This window comes from Haemorhous mexicanus, chromosome 18 (genome assembly GCF_027477595.1).
Source record: "Haemorhous mexicanus isolate bHaeMex1 chromosome 18, bHaeMex1.pri, whole genome shotgun sequence".
NCBI lineage: Eukaryota > Metazoa > Chordata > Aves > Passeriformes > Fringillidae > Haemorhous > Haemorhous mexicanus.
The window spans coordinates 9813028-9828682 of NC_082358.1; the positions used below are offsets into that span (position 1 = coordinate 9813028).

The 15655-nt window shown below is 53.3% G+C and overlaps 1 protein-coding gene across 1 annotated transcript; it reads left to right on the plus strand.

Moving 5' to 3' along the window:
- Nucleotides 1–2031: 2031 nt before the first annotated feature.
- Nucleotides 2032–15071, plus strand: EEF1A2 (eukaryotic translation elongation factor 1 alpha 2). Its single transcript, XM_059862706.1, has 7 exons — nucleotides 2032–2242; nucleotides 6350–6529; nucleotides 7529–7825; nucleotides 11906–12056; nucleotides 13455–13711; nucleotides 13799–14033; nucleotides 14724–15071. The coding sequence occupies exons 1-7, from the start codon at nucleotides 2099–2101 to the stop codon at nucleotides 14849–14851; spliced, it is 1392 nt and encodes a 463-aa protein (XP_059718689.1). The 5' UTR covers nucleotides 2032–2098; the 3' UTR covers nucleotides 14852–15071.
- The last annotated feature ends 584 nt before the right edge of the window (nucleotides 15072–15655 follow it).

The window sequence follows — 15655 nt, forward strand, 5'->3', positions numbered from 1 at the left end:
ATCCCTCTATTTTCCACCCCTCTGCCTCTCTGTTTCTCCTCCATTTTCCCCATCCTTCCATCCTTCTGCCTTCAGTCTCTCCACCTCCCTCTCATGCCTTCATCTTCCACGTCTCCTGTTTCTCCATCTTTTCTCCTTCCACTTTCCTCCCATCTCTCCATCTTCCATCTTGCCGTCTCCCTCTGACTTCAGCCTTCCACCCTTTCACCTTCCCATCCTCTCCATTTTCCCCATCCCTCCATCTTCCTCCATCCCTTTATCTCCCATCCTTCCACCTCCTTCCCATCCCTACACATTCCCTCCTAGTCCCCCGTCTCTCCCGCCTCTCCCTCCTTCTCCTCCTCCTCTTCGTCCTCCTCCCCCCGTCCCCCCCGCGCCGCCTCCTCCTCCTCCTCCTCCTCCTCCCCCGCCCGGTACCGCATTGCCGTAGTGCGGGGGGGCCGCTGCATTGCGCTGCCGCCGTCGATAGGTGGGCCCCTCCCGCGGAGATAAAGCCGGCGGAGCCCAAGCCGGCAGCCTCTGGCCGCCCCGACCGCCGCCCCGGTAAGAGCTGCGGGACCCCGGCGGGATGGGGGGGACAGCAGGGATGCGGGGGGGGTGTCCTGCCCCAGGGGCTGCGGGGCATCAGTGCCCCCCTCCCGTGTGTGGGTGCTGTCAGCCCCTGCGGAGGGGGGTACCCCGAGGAGGGAAAGGATGGGGCTGGACCATTCCTTCATCCCGCAGGTGCGTCTTCCCGCAGGTGGGAAATAACACGCAAGCCGTGGTGCTTCAGGATGTGAAAATCCTTCTAAATGTCGTGCATGAGGAGGAAAACCTGATAATCCCCCCCAGCTCCCCCCTCCCCTCCCCCCACCCTGCCTTAGAATCATAGAATCCTCGAATGATTTGGGTCGGAAAGACCTTAAAAAGATGATCTCGTTCCAACCCCCCGGCCATGGGCAGGGATGTCTTTAGCTCCTTGGGGAAGGAATAAAAAAAAAAATCCCCAATTCCCAAAACGATCCTGCATCTCCCCCCGTGTGCCAGGGGTCTGCAGGGGAGAGAGGGACCCTCACCCAGGACTGGGAGCTCCGGGACCGAGCATCTCAGTGGAGCCGCAAAATGGCCAGATCGGGGCTGGCAGGGCTCAAGGGCAGGAGGGACGGGACAGCCGCCGCTCCTGCTGCCCAGGGAAGCTTCTCGCTGGGAATGTTACCACCGCATGACTGAATCGCTATTAGAGCAGCAAACTCCTCCTGACCTCCTTTACTTCTACGGGCAGATTCGTGAAATTGGATTTTATTAGACGTCACATTAAAGCTCCTAATTGTGCCCGGTTTGTGTGCGGCTGTAGAGCCATGGCAACGCCGGGAGATGCCAGGACAGCTCCCCGGATATATCCGTTTGCGTTTTTAGCCCCCTCCCTCTGTTCCATCCAGCAAAATATAATAAACCCCCCAAGCGCGGGCTCAGAGGAGCCCTGGGCAGCCCCGCTGTTCCAGCCCTGCCTGGGGGAGAAGGCGAGGGCTATTTTTGTCCACCCCGTTTTGCAGACAGTCTGTTGTCACCTGAACCGTGCCCAGCTGGGAAGTGGTGGGAGCAGCCCGGGAGGACGGGCACCCTCGGCTCCTCCCAGGGCACGGAGGAGATGCCCTCGGGTTTGGAAAGAGCGAGAAGGCAGCGGGAGCAGCCCTGAGTGTCGGGAAGGTTTTCCAGGAGGGAAGGGCACCTTCGAAGCATCGATGACGTAGCCCTGGGAACTGGGGGTCTCCGCGGTGGAGGGCAAGATGCCGACAAACACGGCGTCTTGCCGAGACTTGGAGGCTGGACGTGGCAGCCCGAAATAGCCCGGCTGGCCTCCTCCGGGGGCACGCTGGCTCTGACCCAGCGCGGGCAGAGCTGCCAGACGAGGCCGGGCACCCCCGGGCGCATGGTCCAGCGGGAAGGTGGGGAGAGGGGAGGACAGCCTTTCCCCGAGGGCTGAGAGGGGGCTGGCACAAGGGGGGCTCTTTTTGACGCTCCTGATTCTTCCCCCGCAGCCTCCCCCCAAAAGGCAGCTGCGTTCCCACCGCCCTCCCCAGCGCCGCCCGCCCCGGCCAGCCCCGCGTAGCCCAGCAGCATGGGGAAGGAGAAGACGCACATCAACATCGTCGTCATCGGGCATGTGGACTCTGGGAAATCCACCACCACCGGGCACCTCATCTACAAATGCGGGGGCATCGACAAACGGACCATTGAGAAATTTGAGAAGGAGGCTGCCGAGGTGAGGAGCCCGCCCCTCAGCCTGCCCCCACCCCGCATTCCCACCCGCGGGGATGCTCCACGCTGATCCCGCAGGCAATATTCCCCTTTTGCTGGTGCTGCCCTTCTCTTACATTCCATTTCTCCCTTTGTTCCCATCTATTTTTCTCCCTCTGCGCCCCTGGGTCCTCCCGACTTCTCTGGCCTTGGGAAAATAGGCCATTTGGGCGCTGGCCACCCTCTTTTCCGGAGCTGGGGGACTCCCTGCTGCCGGCTGTTAATGAGGGCAGAGGCACGGCGAGGTCTGCAAGATGGGTCAGGGAACCAGCAGTAATCACTAGGATTCTGGAAAAGCCACAAACCATGGCGCTTCAAGGCATGAAATTCCTTCTAAATATGGTGTGTGAGGGGGAAAACCAGATAATCCCTCCCTGCATGGGTCAGGGCTGCCTGAATTTCACTCTGAAGCATCAGTTTCCAGTGCCTGCTGGGGACAAGGTGCAGCATCAGCTGGACCACTCATTTGATCCAGTTGAAAAACCTCATTCCCGTTTTCCTCAGGCAGGTAGTCTGGTGTGCAGTGTGACTGGCAGCCTATGATACAGAAAACTGGCTGGAAATCCAAGCATTGAAGTTAAATTCTTTTGTTTGACCCTTGCAATGGTGGCATTTTATAACAATTTTATCATGCATGCATTTAGAAGCTGTCACACAGCAAAGCACCACCTGATACCTATAATGTGGCAAACCCCAAGATTAAAGAGGAAAAAACAGTCTTGGAAAGAAAAATGTCAATTTGGAGTGCTGAGAAATTAATGATGGTAAATTCTAGAGAGGTGGGTGAGCCAGGAACAGCCTGGCTGTGTTACCCATAGGGCAGCTCCTGTCACTCAGAAGATGGCTTGTCGTCATCGCTCTAGGAATGCAGATATCCCTCCTTTTTTTTAGAAATTTTTTTTTCTGGTCAGGATCTCACATTTCACTGACAAAAAAAAAAAAAAAAAAAGAAAAAAGAGATTTACAGATTTACAGAGCTGCCACTTTTGATTTCACATTTTTCTGTCTGTCTTAACCTTTTTCATTTGCCGATAGCATCTGAGCTAAATCCCTTATTTTTCTGCCTCACTTTCAGCCTTTTTTTTTGCATCTTTAAGCCAAAGAGCCTCTTCCTTCATACAGAATGATCCCTCTCCCCTGGTTTAAAATGATTGCTGATATCCTCCCACCTATTCCCCCCCTTTATCTATAGGATCTGCTAAGGCATGGGGAGGTTCTCGTCGATGTGATTGCAGTGATTTTAATTGAACAGGCACTTTCACTGCCTTGCCAGGATCCGCGGGCACCGGAGGCTGCTATTAATAGCCTATTGACTGAGCTTACAGACTCCATTTTCTGATGCAGGGCTGGGGAAGGGTTTGCTTCCATTAGGTGGCATTCACAGGAAATGGAGGCCTGCGTGCACCCAAAAGGCCAACAAAAAAACCCCAGGGTCTGTTATTTTATTTAAGAGAAGAGAGCGAGGATTTCTCTCTTTTTTCCCCCTTTTGATTCAAGGGCAGAGGTAACAGTATCTCTGAAAGAAGAGTTGTTCTGTTTTAAAAAAAAATAAAATAATCAGTATCTGTGGCCTCCGAATAGAAAGCTGTGCCTCCACTGGGGTTCGATGAGGGAAATTCAGGCTATTTCTGGCCCTGAACAGGGAAGGTATTGTGCAGAGCTAGATAATACCCTGGGTTTTTCAACACCAGCCCTGGGTAACTGAATACACCCCGTGAAAGGAGGGAAACTGTTTGCTAAATAAAGGATCTCATTTGTCTTCACGTTACGTGTGATGGCGAGCTCTGGGGGGGTCTCACACGTGATGAGCAGCTGGTTGTGTGTGTGGTCATGGCTGATGGCAAGAAGGTGCTGATTCCCACTCAACTGCCATGGGAGAGCCAGGGGGCTGCTCTGTGCCTCAGTTTCCCCATCCTGAAGGGAAGGAGTAGGCTGCTGGTGGGGGAGAGGCTGTGGGACGTGCTGACTGACCTCCTGCCCGAGAAGAGTCCATTATTAATGCAATGCACAAATGCACCATTCCCTGCTGTGTCTCCATTTCCAGCAGTAAATGAGTGCACTCTGATGACTCCTCCCTGCTCCCTGGGAAAGGGGAGTTTGATGTGAGTGCTGGAAAGGGTTAAACTGGCCCCATCCCTGGAAGCGTTCAAGGCCAAGCTGGATGGAATTTGGAGCAACCTGGTCTAGTACAAGGTGCCTCTGTCCACAGGAGAGGGGTTGGAATGAGATGATCTTTGAGGTCTTTTCCACCCCAAACCATTTTGTGATTCTGAAAACCTCTAAACTCTTCCTCTACTCCTGTGCTAAATCCAGTGTCAGGAAGATACTCAGGAGCAGAGACCTGATTCTGGATTTTTCCATGGCAGTGAGAGCTCACAGCTTCCCAGTGGAGATGGGGCATCACCTCCTCGACCTGGCCTCCCCTCTGAGGAGGGGAAATCTTGCCCCTGGCTTTAGGATTTTGCCCTTAATCCTCCGGAGCAAGCTGCAAAGTCATCGCAGCACTCAGCTGTTATGAAACAGGCTGTCACCATTAATTCCTGGTGCTGGCTGGGAGCAGGGCTGGAGTGTGGGAGATGGAGCAGACCAGCAGACCAGCCCCCAGGCAGGGTGTAGGCAGGGCAGGTTTGGATGGGATGCTGTGTTCTCTTTCCTGGGGGGGGCCTCATCACTGGAGTGTTCAGTACCTGCCATCGGGAAGTGCTTCCCTCTGACCCATGATTGATAATGGGCCAGGAGAAACTGTGATTGCAGGGAACAGAGGGGTGGATGGATGGATGGATGGATGGATGGAAGGAAGGAAGGAAGCAGGATATCACAGCTCTGATCTTGTGTAACCATAGGAGACCAATAAATCATCTGCAAATGACCTAAATTCCTTTCTCTACCTTAAAACCTCCTTGTATCTGAGGCCAAGAGTTGATGGCTGCAGCCCATTTTAACCCCTTGCTTTGGCCAAGCTCCCCTGATTGCCCCAGCTCACAGTGTGGTCAGCAAGGGTGGGCTTCTCCTGCCCCATCTCCACCATGGCAGGATCCCAGCTCAGGCTGGGAGCATGACCTCCACACTGGAGGGAAATCCAGCTCTCCCTGGTGCAGTGACGTCAAAGGGCTCCAGCCCAAAGGAGGTGGACTCCCAGAAGTGCCACCGTGGTTTTACCAGGGAATGTGCTTTATCACAGGGCAGAAGGATTTACTGGAGCTAATCTCCCCCAGCGTGATTTCCTGCATTACAATGTTGGCTGAGATTTTGGCCATTTGGCAACGACAGTTGGTCTGGCTGCAGCTCACAGTAGCTTTTCCTGTGAATTTGCACACTCTGTGGCAAAAATCAATCACGTTTCTAGTCTGCTCGTAGCAACCATCTCTCATTTCATTTTGTTTTAACCCGTTCCACCCCTGCCAGTTTTGGGCTCACTCATGTAGCAATGCCCTTTCCCACTACCCAGCTGCCTCACAGGTCTGAGTCATGGATTAAAATCACAGAATCAGAGAATCATTTAGGTTGGAAAAGCCCTCTAAGATCATTGAGTCCAACCAGCACTGGCAAACCTACCACTAGACCACGTCTCTGTGTGTGCATCTCTTTGAAACCATGGGAAATAAAATAAATCTCATCAACAGACATTTTTCAATAACTCCATTAGCATTAGGAAATGGGATAAGTATATAAATATCCTCTCAGAGACATTTAGTGTGACAAGAAGCAGCTTTCCATGTTTCTGTACAGGATTTCCCAGCAGCAGTGCAGAACCATGGTGTTTCATGGAGGAGACCTCATGGCCTGCTGCCTCCACGTCCTGCCCACCCAGCCCCACTCGCAAATTCACTTCATGGCTCTTCTCCCAGCCTCTCCTGCATCCTGTTGAGGAACATGTTGAGAACAATATCTCCTTTCACCTGCATTTTTTAGTAAATAGACCACCAATAGATCCTGAATTTAGGGAAATTTTACATTTAAATGCTTGCAGTGTGACCCTGTGTGAGCTTGGGAAGTGCCCTGGAGGGTGGGAGGCCACCGCCAGTGCTGTGGGCTCGGGTTTCTCACTAGTTCTTGCCTCTGTGTTGGCCAGATGGGGAAGGGGTCCTTCAAATACGCCTGGGTGCTGGACAAGCTGAAGGCTGAGCGCGAGCGTGGCATCACCATCGACATCTCTCTGTGGAAGTTTGAGACCACCAAGTACTACATCACCATCATCGACGCCCCTGGCCACAGGGACTTCATCAAGAACATGATCACCGGCACCTCCCAGGTGAGGGATGGGGCCCAGGGGATGGGAGGGGGGAGGCTGGGGTTCTTCACAAGCTCAGGGTCATGCAGGTGCTGTTGGAGTCCTTTTGGAGGTGGGGAGTTGAGAGAGCAGACAGGGAGGAGTGTTCAGCAGGGTCCAGCCAAGAGACTGGGTGGCACCAGGGGACCCAGCACGCCATGGTCCTGCAGCTCCCTGGCTGTCTGGCAGAAAGGGTGTCTTTGGGCACAAAGAGGTGGTTTCTCCATCCCATTTCCACCCACATGATAAGGTGGGATGAGTGAGGTCTGCCTGGGAGCTGGGATGCTGCAAACTACAGGCTTTTGTATGAGGGCATCTCCATTTTAGCCTCAGACAGATGAGATATACAAGAAACTTCCAACAATACACTGGGTTTTATTGGATAAAGCAGGCTCCACAGATATTTTCTCCTTCCTTTTCCTCAAAACAGCTGTCTTTGTCCCACATTATATTGCCAAACCCAATGGCCTACCCTTCCTGAGTAGGGTGTTTTCCCCTCATTGCTTTGTGGGACATTCCTGCATCTCCCTGTGACTGATGGGTGCTGAGTTAACCCCACTGCATGCCCAGTGAGATTTCCATTGAGGTACCAGTTGGACTGGGCATGGCTTACTGCCAAACCTGGGGAGCTTCTGCCGTGTGTTTTGGTACAAAAGCAAATCTAGGGAACACTTTCCATGGCTGGAGTCACACCCATCACCCAGGGAGGTTTTTTGCAAGACTTCAGCAGGGTTTTAGATAAAACCTTGTCTGTAGATGATCCAGATGAGGTCCTGGTCAGAGTCCTGCATACAGGAGGGATCCACACTGGTTTCCCACCCAGAATGCAGAACCGTGTGGGGTTGGCAAGTCTGAAATAGCACAGCTGGGTCAGTTTCAAGGCAGATCAGCAGCTAATCAGGCAGGGAGTCATCTGTAAATCCCTCAAAGCCCTTGGGGTGTCACCAGGGCTGCAGCAATTCACTTGCTCTCTCCCCCCAGGCTGACTGTGCTGTCCTGATCGTGGCTGCTGGTGTGGGTGAATTTGAAGCTGGCATCTCCAAGAACGGGCAGACCCGTGAGCATGCCCTGCTGGCTTACACCCTGGGGGTGAAGCAGCTCATTGTGGGCATCAACAAGATGGATTCCACAGAGCCCCCCTACAGCGAGAAGCGCTACGATGAGATCGTCAAGGAGGTCAGCGCCTACATCAAGAAGATTGGCTACAACCCAGCCACAGTTCCCTTCGTGCCCATCTCAGGCTGGCATGGAGACAACATGCTGGAGCCCTCTCCCAATGTAAGTGAGCCTTGTGTTACACTTCTCCCCCCACCCTGAGGATCCTGACCCGGGCTGAAGATGAGCTCGGTGCTCTCCAAGCATTTTGTGCACCCGTTGTGCACAAAGGTCTGTGCTGGCAGCAGGTGATGTGTCATGGAGTTCTGCTTGGCCCTGGGCAGGATGGATGGGCTCACTGTTCTTGGGTGCTGTGCCCAGGCCAGGCACCCCAGCAGCTAAACATGAGCATCTTCAGGAGATGATCTGTCTGGCTTTGCTTCTGGGCTGGGATTTGAAGTTTTTGCCTTGTCAGAACTCATGGTGACATTAGAGCAGCAATTGTCACTCTCAGCAGCAGAAGCTGGTGTGCTTTTAGGGCATTGTTTTCTGAGGGAAATAACACAATCTGGGGTCAGGCTTGGAGCAGCTCCCACAGTGCAGCTGGGTCTCAGTCCCCTTTCCTATCGATGCACTGTGTCACTGCAGTGACAAACCTCCTCTTCCAGTGCTGGGATCTCACTCCTACAGGTGACGTTTTCTCCAGGAAGTACCAGGTTTCCCATGCCAAAACCACAGTTCCCTAGAGCATCCCTTTGAGGCTGCTCCTTTTCCAGTTGGTTTTGACTCCCTCTGTGATGGGGATGGTGGGGAGACAAAGGCAGGGTGCTCTGGGCGGGCCCATGCCATCATTTCATACACCAGCTTAAGAAGGATGGAGGTTTTTGGCAGACAGGCTGCCCACAACTATTCTGACACTGCTTTTGTTGGAGAAAAAGCTACCTCAGGGTTAGTCTTTTAAAGAAATGATGGGCTGGAAAGCTCTGGCCAGCAGAAGCTCCTTGCTCTCCTGGTGACTTCTGTGTGACCTTGAGCAAGTTGCTCAGATCAGATACCCCAGGAATCTCTTGTGAAACCAATGGGAAATTTGATGCTTGGGGGACTTCAGTACATCACCCGTGGATGAGGGCAGGGCTCTGTGATGAGTGAGGCAATCCATGAATCCAGCAGCAACTGAGGGAGGTCAGGGATCACAGGCCTGAGGAAGGGGAGTGCTGCAATGCAAACTCACACAGTCAGGAAACACAGCTCCTGCACTGCACAGGAAAGGCAGCTCACTTGGGATGGCTTGGAAGGAAGGAATTATTGGGGTGCTTGGGAGATTCCTGTTCCCTGAGGAGCAGAGCTGGGATAAAGGTCAGCCACGGCCATGCCAAACCTAGCCCCGTGGTTCCTGAGTGCCTGAAATCAGGCAGGCTCCAAATGTCAGCAGCTGCTGGGCTGGGAAGATGATCCTGAACAATTCTCCTATAAATAGGCAGCAGAGGGGAGGCACAGAGCAGGAGGGGTTTTGTGACCCTCTTCCTCCAGAGGGGTCTCAGGGCAGGTTCCCAGTGCCATGTGCTGCCTGAGAGAAGGCAGGGGATGAAACAACTCTCTCCTTTGTCCCAAGGAACCAGCTGGCTCCTAGGGAATTGGGAAGAAAACCTGGCCTGGTCTGGAAGAGCATGAGCTCTTCTGGACAGGGTTTAGGGACAGACTTCTCCTCCTCATATTGCACCATCTCTGGGAAAGTCTAAGCAGGAACCTGGTGTAGATGTCTCTTCTCTCTTTCCTCGCCTGAAAAAGCTCTGATTATTTTCACTTGTAATTTCTGGACAGGTTTCACTGAAGCACAAGGCAGTCAAGTGACTTGTCTGTCTGTCAGGGGACTTATCAGAAAGTGGGGATTAGAGCCATGATGTCCCTGCAGCTCCTGTTGCCTCTGAGCAAGGGGGGTGTGGTGGTACATCAGGCTGGAACTGGCTCTGTGTGGGAGACTCCAGCCCACAGCCCTGTTGCACAGAATCCCAAGGCCAACTGAAAAAAATGACAGCTGGGCTGTGCTTCCATCAAAGTTTTGCATTTGAGAGCTTTTTGGGAAGTGGGGTGTTCTGTGAAGCAGTTCTGTGATGCTTCAGCTGGCAGAATGGGGCCATTCCTTGTGGTAGGGGAGATTTTCACCCCATGGGATGCTGCAACCCAAACACTCCCAGTCTCTGGTGTGGTTGCCTGGGGCTGCAACTTCAACACTGGGGTGTGTGCGTGGGGGTGTTGAGGTGCTCATGGGCTGGGAAAAATCAGGGAAAGGCAACTGCTCAGTGAAATAAACTTTGAGTGTTAAAGAGCTGGAGCTCAGCTGTTATTTTGGGGAGCTGGAGCCTGTCTGCCTTCAGGATTTGGTCAGATCCTGCTTTGGCCATAGGAGTGGTGGAGTAGGAATTACTCTTTGGGGAGCAGATTTGGGGAATACATGACAGAGGTTTTATTTGGGTGGCCATAGGAGGCAGCACAAACCAGGTTCTGCAGATGCCTTTTGCCCTGAGGCCATGCTGAGGTTTTTTAGAGATTTGCTCCCAGAAGGTGTCTAAGTTCATCTTTTCCTGATTCTTGGCCTCTCAGAAGTCCCCTGGAGAGAGGGACATGGGCAGAGGTTGTTATTTTCCTGTGTGCCAGAGCTGTGTGGGGCAGATGGATGGGAGCTGTGGGCACTTGGTGGCCACCATCCTCAAGAGCAGAGCCTGTGGGCAGGTGGCCACCAGGCAGCTGCTGGCACAGGTCCCTGCCTGGCGTTTGGGCCATGCAACAGCAGAGTGGGGGAAGCTCTGAGTCATCCTGCACACAGCACGAGGCTCCCTCACTGCCTGGGTGCAGTTCTCATTTTGCCAAGCTGTGCCTGGCTCTGGGTCTGGCTGCACAGCGAGAGCTGCAGTGCCCTGGGAAGAACCCACTGCAAAAGTGTCCCCAGGCTCCTCCTGCCACTGCCACCAAGAAAGACCAGCGGTGTCAGACGTGACCCTCTGGAGGGGCTGACCTGAATGCTTTGGATGCAAGCTGAGCTCCCTGGCTGCATCCTGTCTTTCCCTCTCTCCTTCCCAAAGCTGGTGCAGACTGCAGGATAGGAAACCAGACTTGGCATAGCCACATCCTGCAGGGATGGCTGTGAAGCTGGGGGCAGTTTGAGGGTCTTGCTTCACCCCAGCTCTCCATGCCCACTGCGCTGTGCCACTGGTGCTAAGGGAAAAAAGCCACAAAATCCACAAAATATGTGATGGATTTGGGACACACAGAAAACATTTGACATTAAAATGGGAAAATAGTGTCTAACCCTCTCTGTGCAGAGGCAGGGGAATGGCCTTGCAGACTCTGAACTCTGCGTGTTGTGTGAGGGTTGCCTCAGACCCAAGACTAAAGTTTTCTTTCCAGCAAGCTCCAGCTGTTGCTACAGTTTCCAGATGTGCAGCATCACCCCAATAAAGCACTGCAGTTCCCTGCATTTAACCATGGTATCTGAGCACATTTCCGCCCCTTTCTTCCTGATTTCTGGGCAGTTTTTAGTTTCAAACCCCACTTTAAGGCAGGAGAAGGGAACATCTGTGAACAGCAATCCTGTCTCTTGGCAGCTGGGTTTGCAGCACCCTCCCAAGCCAGAGTTTAGAGGCCCTGGAGGGATGATAGCAGGAGAGAGTGGGGAGAAGCATCTCTCTGGGACTCGCCTTGGAGAAGCTTGGACCCCAGGACTGAAGGCTGAGCACTTTGTAGCTGGTACTTGGCTGCAGACCCTGTGGTCCCTGAGCTGGAGGCAGCATTCCTGGAAGGCAGGATCCAGGCAGCTGGTGCAGTGCCCAGGGGTTGGTGTTGGAAGTGGGGGCTGTGAGTTTGCTGGCCTTAACCACTTCCATCCTTTTTCTCCTGTTAATGGATGTGTTTTTTGTTTCTAGAAGAGAGAGAGAGATTGAGCAAATGGGAGCAGATAAACCTGCAGGGATGGTGGAGTGGAAGGAGCTCCCCAGCGCCCTGGTAAACCAGGACTTGGCAGAACTGGCTTTATGGATGTTGTCCTGGTGGGACAGCTCTCTGGGTTTACCTCGTGGTGCTGAGGACAGGCACACTCAGGCCATGTTGGAAGTGTTGAAGGCCAGGTTGGATGGGCCCTGGAGCAATCTGGTCTCATGGAAGCTGTTCTTGCCCATGGCAGAGGGGTGGGACAAGATGGTCTTTAAGGTCCCATCCAATTCAAATATCCTGTGATTCTATGGTTCTCTGTTGTTGCTCTCTTCCCAGATGCCTTGGTTCAAAGGCTGGAAGGTGGAGCGCAAAGAAGGCAACGCCAGTGGGGTGTCCCTGTTGGAGGCCCTGGACACCATCCTGCCCCCAACCCGCCCCACAGACAAACCCCTGCGCCTGCCCCTCCAGGATGTCTACAAGATTGGAGGTGAGCCTTGCCACTCCTCTGCCTTAACTGGAGTTTTCATTCTACAGAGATTTGGGAATGACATTTCCAGGTGTTGGGAAACTGTATGGGATGTGACTTTTCAAACCAGAGATGATATTGGAGAAAAGGGTGGTAGCTCCAGGGCAAAACCCCTATTTGAGCTTGGGCTGTCTGGGGTGAAGGTGGACATACCAAAGGTGCCCAGGGACCAGAGAGGAGCAGCAGCTTTGTGAGCTCTCCCCAGGGAACACATGATGCCAAAATGGCTGCAAATTTGTGTGTCCCAGAGGTCCTGGCTGGCCAGGCAAGTTGGAGGCAGCAAAAACATTCTGTGACTCAGGTGAGAGACAAGACCAGCAGGGAGGGCCACTGAAGCTGGTGCATGGCAGCTTGGCTGTGACCTGCCCAAGCTTCCCAAATGCTGGTGTCCATCACTGGCACCTCCTCCTGCCAAGCTGTGCCAGCCATGCGGGGAGCACTGTGGCTGACACGTGTCCCCTTCCCCCTGCAGAGGTGATGGGGACACTTTGCTCAGCTATAAATACCCCTCTGTGAGCTCTCTGACCTGCTGGCATAAGTGGAGAGCACTGCTGACTCCCTGGCTGCTGGATCAGGCGGGCACAGACTTTTCCAGCTCTTTCCCACCCTTTTCCAAGGACACATGCACCGCAGGGGTCGAACGTGGGATTTTAGCTGGGTTTTTAATGCAGGCTGCTGTTGTTTGCAGTGGATGTGAAAAGCGGTGAGCAGGTCTGTGTCCTCCCCTAGCTCAGATGGGGCAAAGGGACCTGGTTTTACTGGGAGACAAGTCTTGGGGAGGAGAGACACTGTGGGAAGAAGGGAGGTGGAGGCAGCAGGGTGGATGTGGAGGAGCAGATGGGTCCAGCCAACCTATTCAATCTCTTTTCAGTGTTGTTTCTCTCAATTATTCTTCGCATGCCTCCAAAGGGGAATTTTCCCAATGTCTCCTGGTGACACAGGGTGCAAAATGTCCCAGTCATTTAATGAACCAGCCTCATTTTCTGTCACAGCTGGTGGTGTGGCCATCAGGCATGCAGACAGTGTTGTTGCACACGTACTGGGATGTCCCAGTCCTCCATTCAGGAGATGCCACAGCTGCTCCAGGAGAAGAACTTTTGGGACATGCAGATTGCTGTGGACTTTCTGACTATGGGTTACTTCTTTTTTAAAAAAACTCTTAGTAGGAAGGATGGACTCATAGTGATTTTCAAGATCCCAGTGTTGGTCTGCTGAAAACTTGGGGGTTTTGGACAAGGAGAAAACATGTCCTTTGAATGAAAACCAGTGTAGAAATCTTCCTTTTGCTGAATCCAGGTTCTGGCCCAGGGATATACCAAGCAGATTGAATTTTGCTGCACTCTGTCCCTGTCTCTGCAGGGATTGGCACAGTTCCCGTGGGCCGAGTGGAGACCGGCATCCTGCGGCCTGGCATGGTGGTCACCTTTGCCCCTGTGAACATCACCACTGAGGTGAAATCCGTGGAGATGCACCACGAGGCCCTGAGCGAGGCTCTGCCTGGCGACAACGTCGGCTTCAACGTGAAGAACGTCTCGGTGAAGGACATCCGCCGCGGCAACGTCTGCGGGGACAGCAAGTCCGACCCGCCGCAGGAGGCAGCCCAGTTCACGTCTCAGGTGAGCGGGGCTTGTTGGTGCCACCATGCCTGGCTTGCCACCATCCCCCAGCTGCCAGCCTTGCCATGACACTGCTCTGTCCCCCAGGTGATCATCCTGAACCACCCTGGCCAGATCAGCGCTGGCTACTCGCCCGTCATCGACTGCCACACCGCACATATCGCCTGCAAGTTCGCCGAGCTGAAGGAGAAGATCGACCGGCGCTCCGGCAAGAAGCTGGAGGACAACCCCAAGTCCCTGAAGTCGGGTGATGCAGCCATCGTGGAGATGATCCCTGGCAAGCCCATGTGTGTGGAGAGCTTCTCCCAGTACCCACCCCTTGGTAAGGGAATGGCGCTTTGGAGGTCTCCTGTGGAGGAGCATGAGGGCTCTGTGGGTGCAGAGCTCACACCAGACATGCTGAGCTTCTCTCAGCTAGGTGGGGAGGGAGCTGAGGATGGTTTTTTGCTCCCCCATGTGCTGCTGAGCTGGGTTGCCAAAGGATGGGTTTTCCCTCTGGGAGCAATAAGACCTTTCCTTTATGGTTAGTAAGCCGTGATAGTTTCTGAACACAGGAACATTTCCTCCTCTCTGCCCTAAAACAACTGGTCAGGAGAAGAAGGAAGGAATTTCCTCAGTGGAGGCCACCTTTTAATGCAGGGAAGTGCCATGCTTGAGTTCTAGGACAGTTTGTACTGGAAATGACATTAAAGGCCATCTTGTTCCACACTCCTGCCATGGGCAGATACACCTTCAACTAGACCAGGCTGATGTTGCACATCTGCAAGTTTAGCAGTGCTGGGAGCTTGCATAGAAGAAATAGGGTTTAAGTTTAAAAAACAGTAATTTAAATAGAGGAGACCATCAGGACTAGCAAGGGTTGCTAGCTCAGGGCTTGTCCCTGCAGGAACCTGCTCCAAGGGCAGGGACAGCACATGGCACCATGATTAGGGAGGTGTAGATCCCACCAGCACCCTCCCAAAGAGCTCAGCCTCGGTGTCTCACTGGCATTCCTCCTCTGTCTGTCCCTCAGGCCGCTTCGCTGTCCGCGACATGCGGCAGACCGTGGCCGTGGGCGTCATCAAGAACGTGGAGAAGAAGAGTGGTGGGGCTGGGAAAGTCACCAAGTCTGCCCAGAAGGCCCAGAAGGCTGGCAAATGAATTGTGGGCTCCCAGTGCATCGCGCAGAAACCATCCCTGACACCAGGACGCTGCCACCGACTCCCCCGGGCGCACGTGTGCACATCAGCTTGTAAGAGTTTATATGTCAACGACTGGATGCTCACCATTAAGGTCCAGTGGAAATTCTTTAAAAGGAAAAGCATGTTCCAGCGTTTGTGAGGCTTCATGTTAATTTTACCAATAAAACTGGTACAACATCCACAGTGGAAAACAAAACAAAACAAAACCAGACGAAGCCCCCCTCTCCCCCCCTAAAAAAAAAAAAAAAACCAAAAACAAACCAAACCAACCAACCCAAAAGGTGTGGAGCTGTGTGTGTGTGCATCTGTTACTGAGAGGGGCTGGGTTGCCTGGGGGTTGTGTAGTCTCACTTAGAGTAGATGGTGGGGATAGGCACAGGAGGGGCTGGGATGGAAATAAGGAGGAAGGAGCCCATATTCAGGGTGTCAGCCAGCACTCAGCCCTTCCCCAGCTTGCCCCGGGTGATTCCCTCAGCCTGAAGCAGTAACAGCCCTTGCAGCAGTTTTGAGGCTCTACGTAACCAGCTCAAGCCTCTAATTTTCTAATAATTTTCCACGGTCCTTATTATATTTTTTTCATGCAAAATAGGCTTAAATTGAGCTCCTACAGTTATGTCACTGAAAGAAAGGGAAATAGGGCACCCCATGTCTCTGTAAGGGTGAGTAACACCACTTTGGGTCTTTGTCATTCTCATCATTTTGAGAGCTGTGACTGAGACTGCCTTCTCTCCCCACATGCTGCTCTGCCTCACACATGATGGAT

What these genes read in the sequence shown, in the direction of transcription:
- EEF1A2 (XM_059862706.1), top strand. Translation starts at nt 2,099, where the DNA reads ATGGGGAAGGAGAAGACGCACATCAACATCGTCGTCATCGGGCATGTG. An exon ending in TTGAGAAGGAGGCTGCCGAG is followed by an intron (nt 2,243 to 6,349) that starts GTGAGGAGCCCG and finishes TGTGTTGGCCAG; the next exon opens with ATGGGGAAGGGGTCCTTCAA. An exon ending in CAGCCCAGTTCACGTCTCAG is followed by an intron (nt 13,712 to 13,798) that starts GTGAGCGGGGCT and finishes TCTGTCCCCCAG; the next exon opens with GTGATCATCCTGAACCACCC.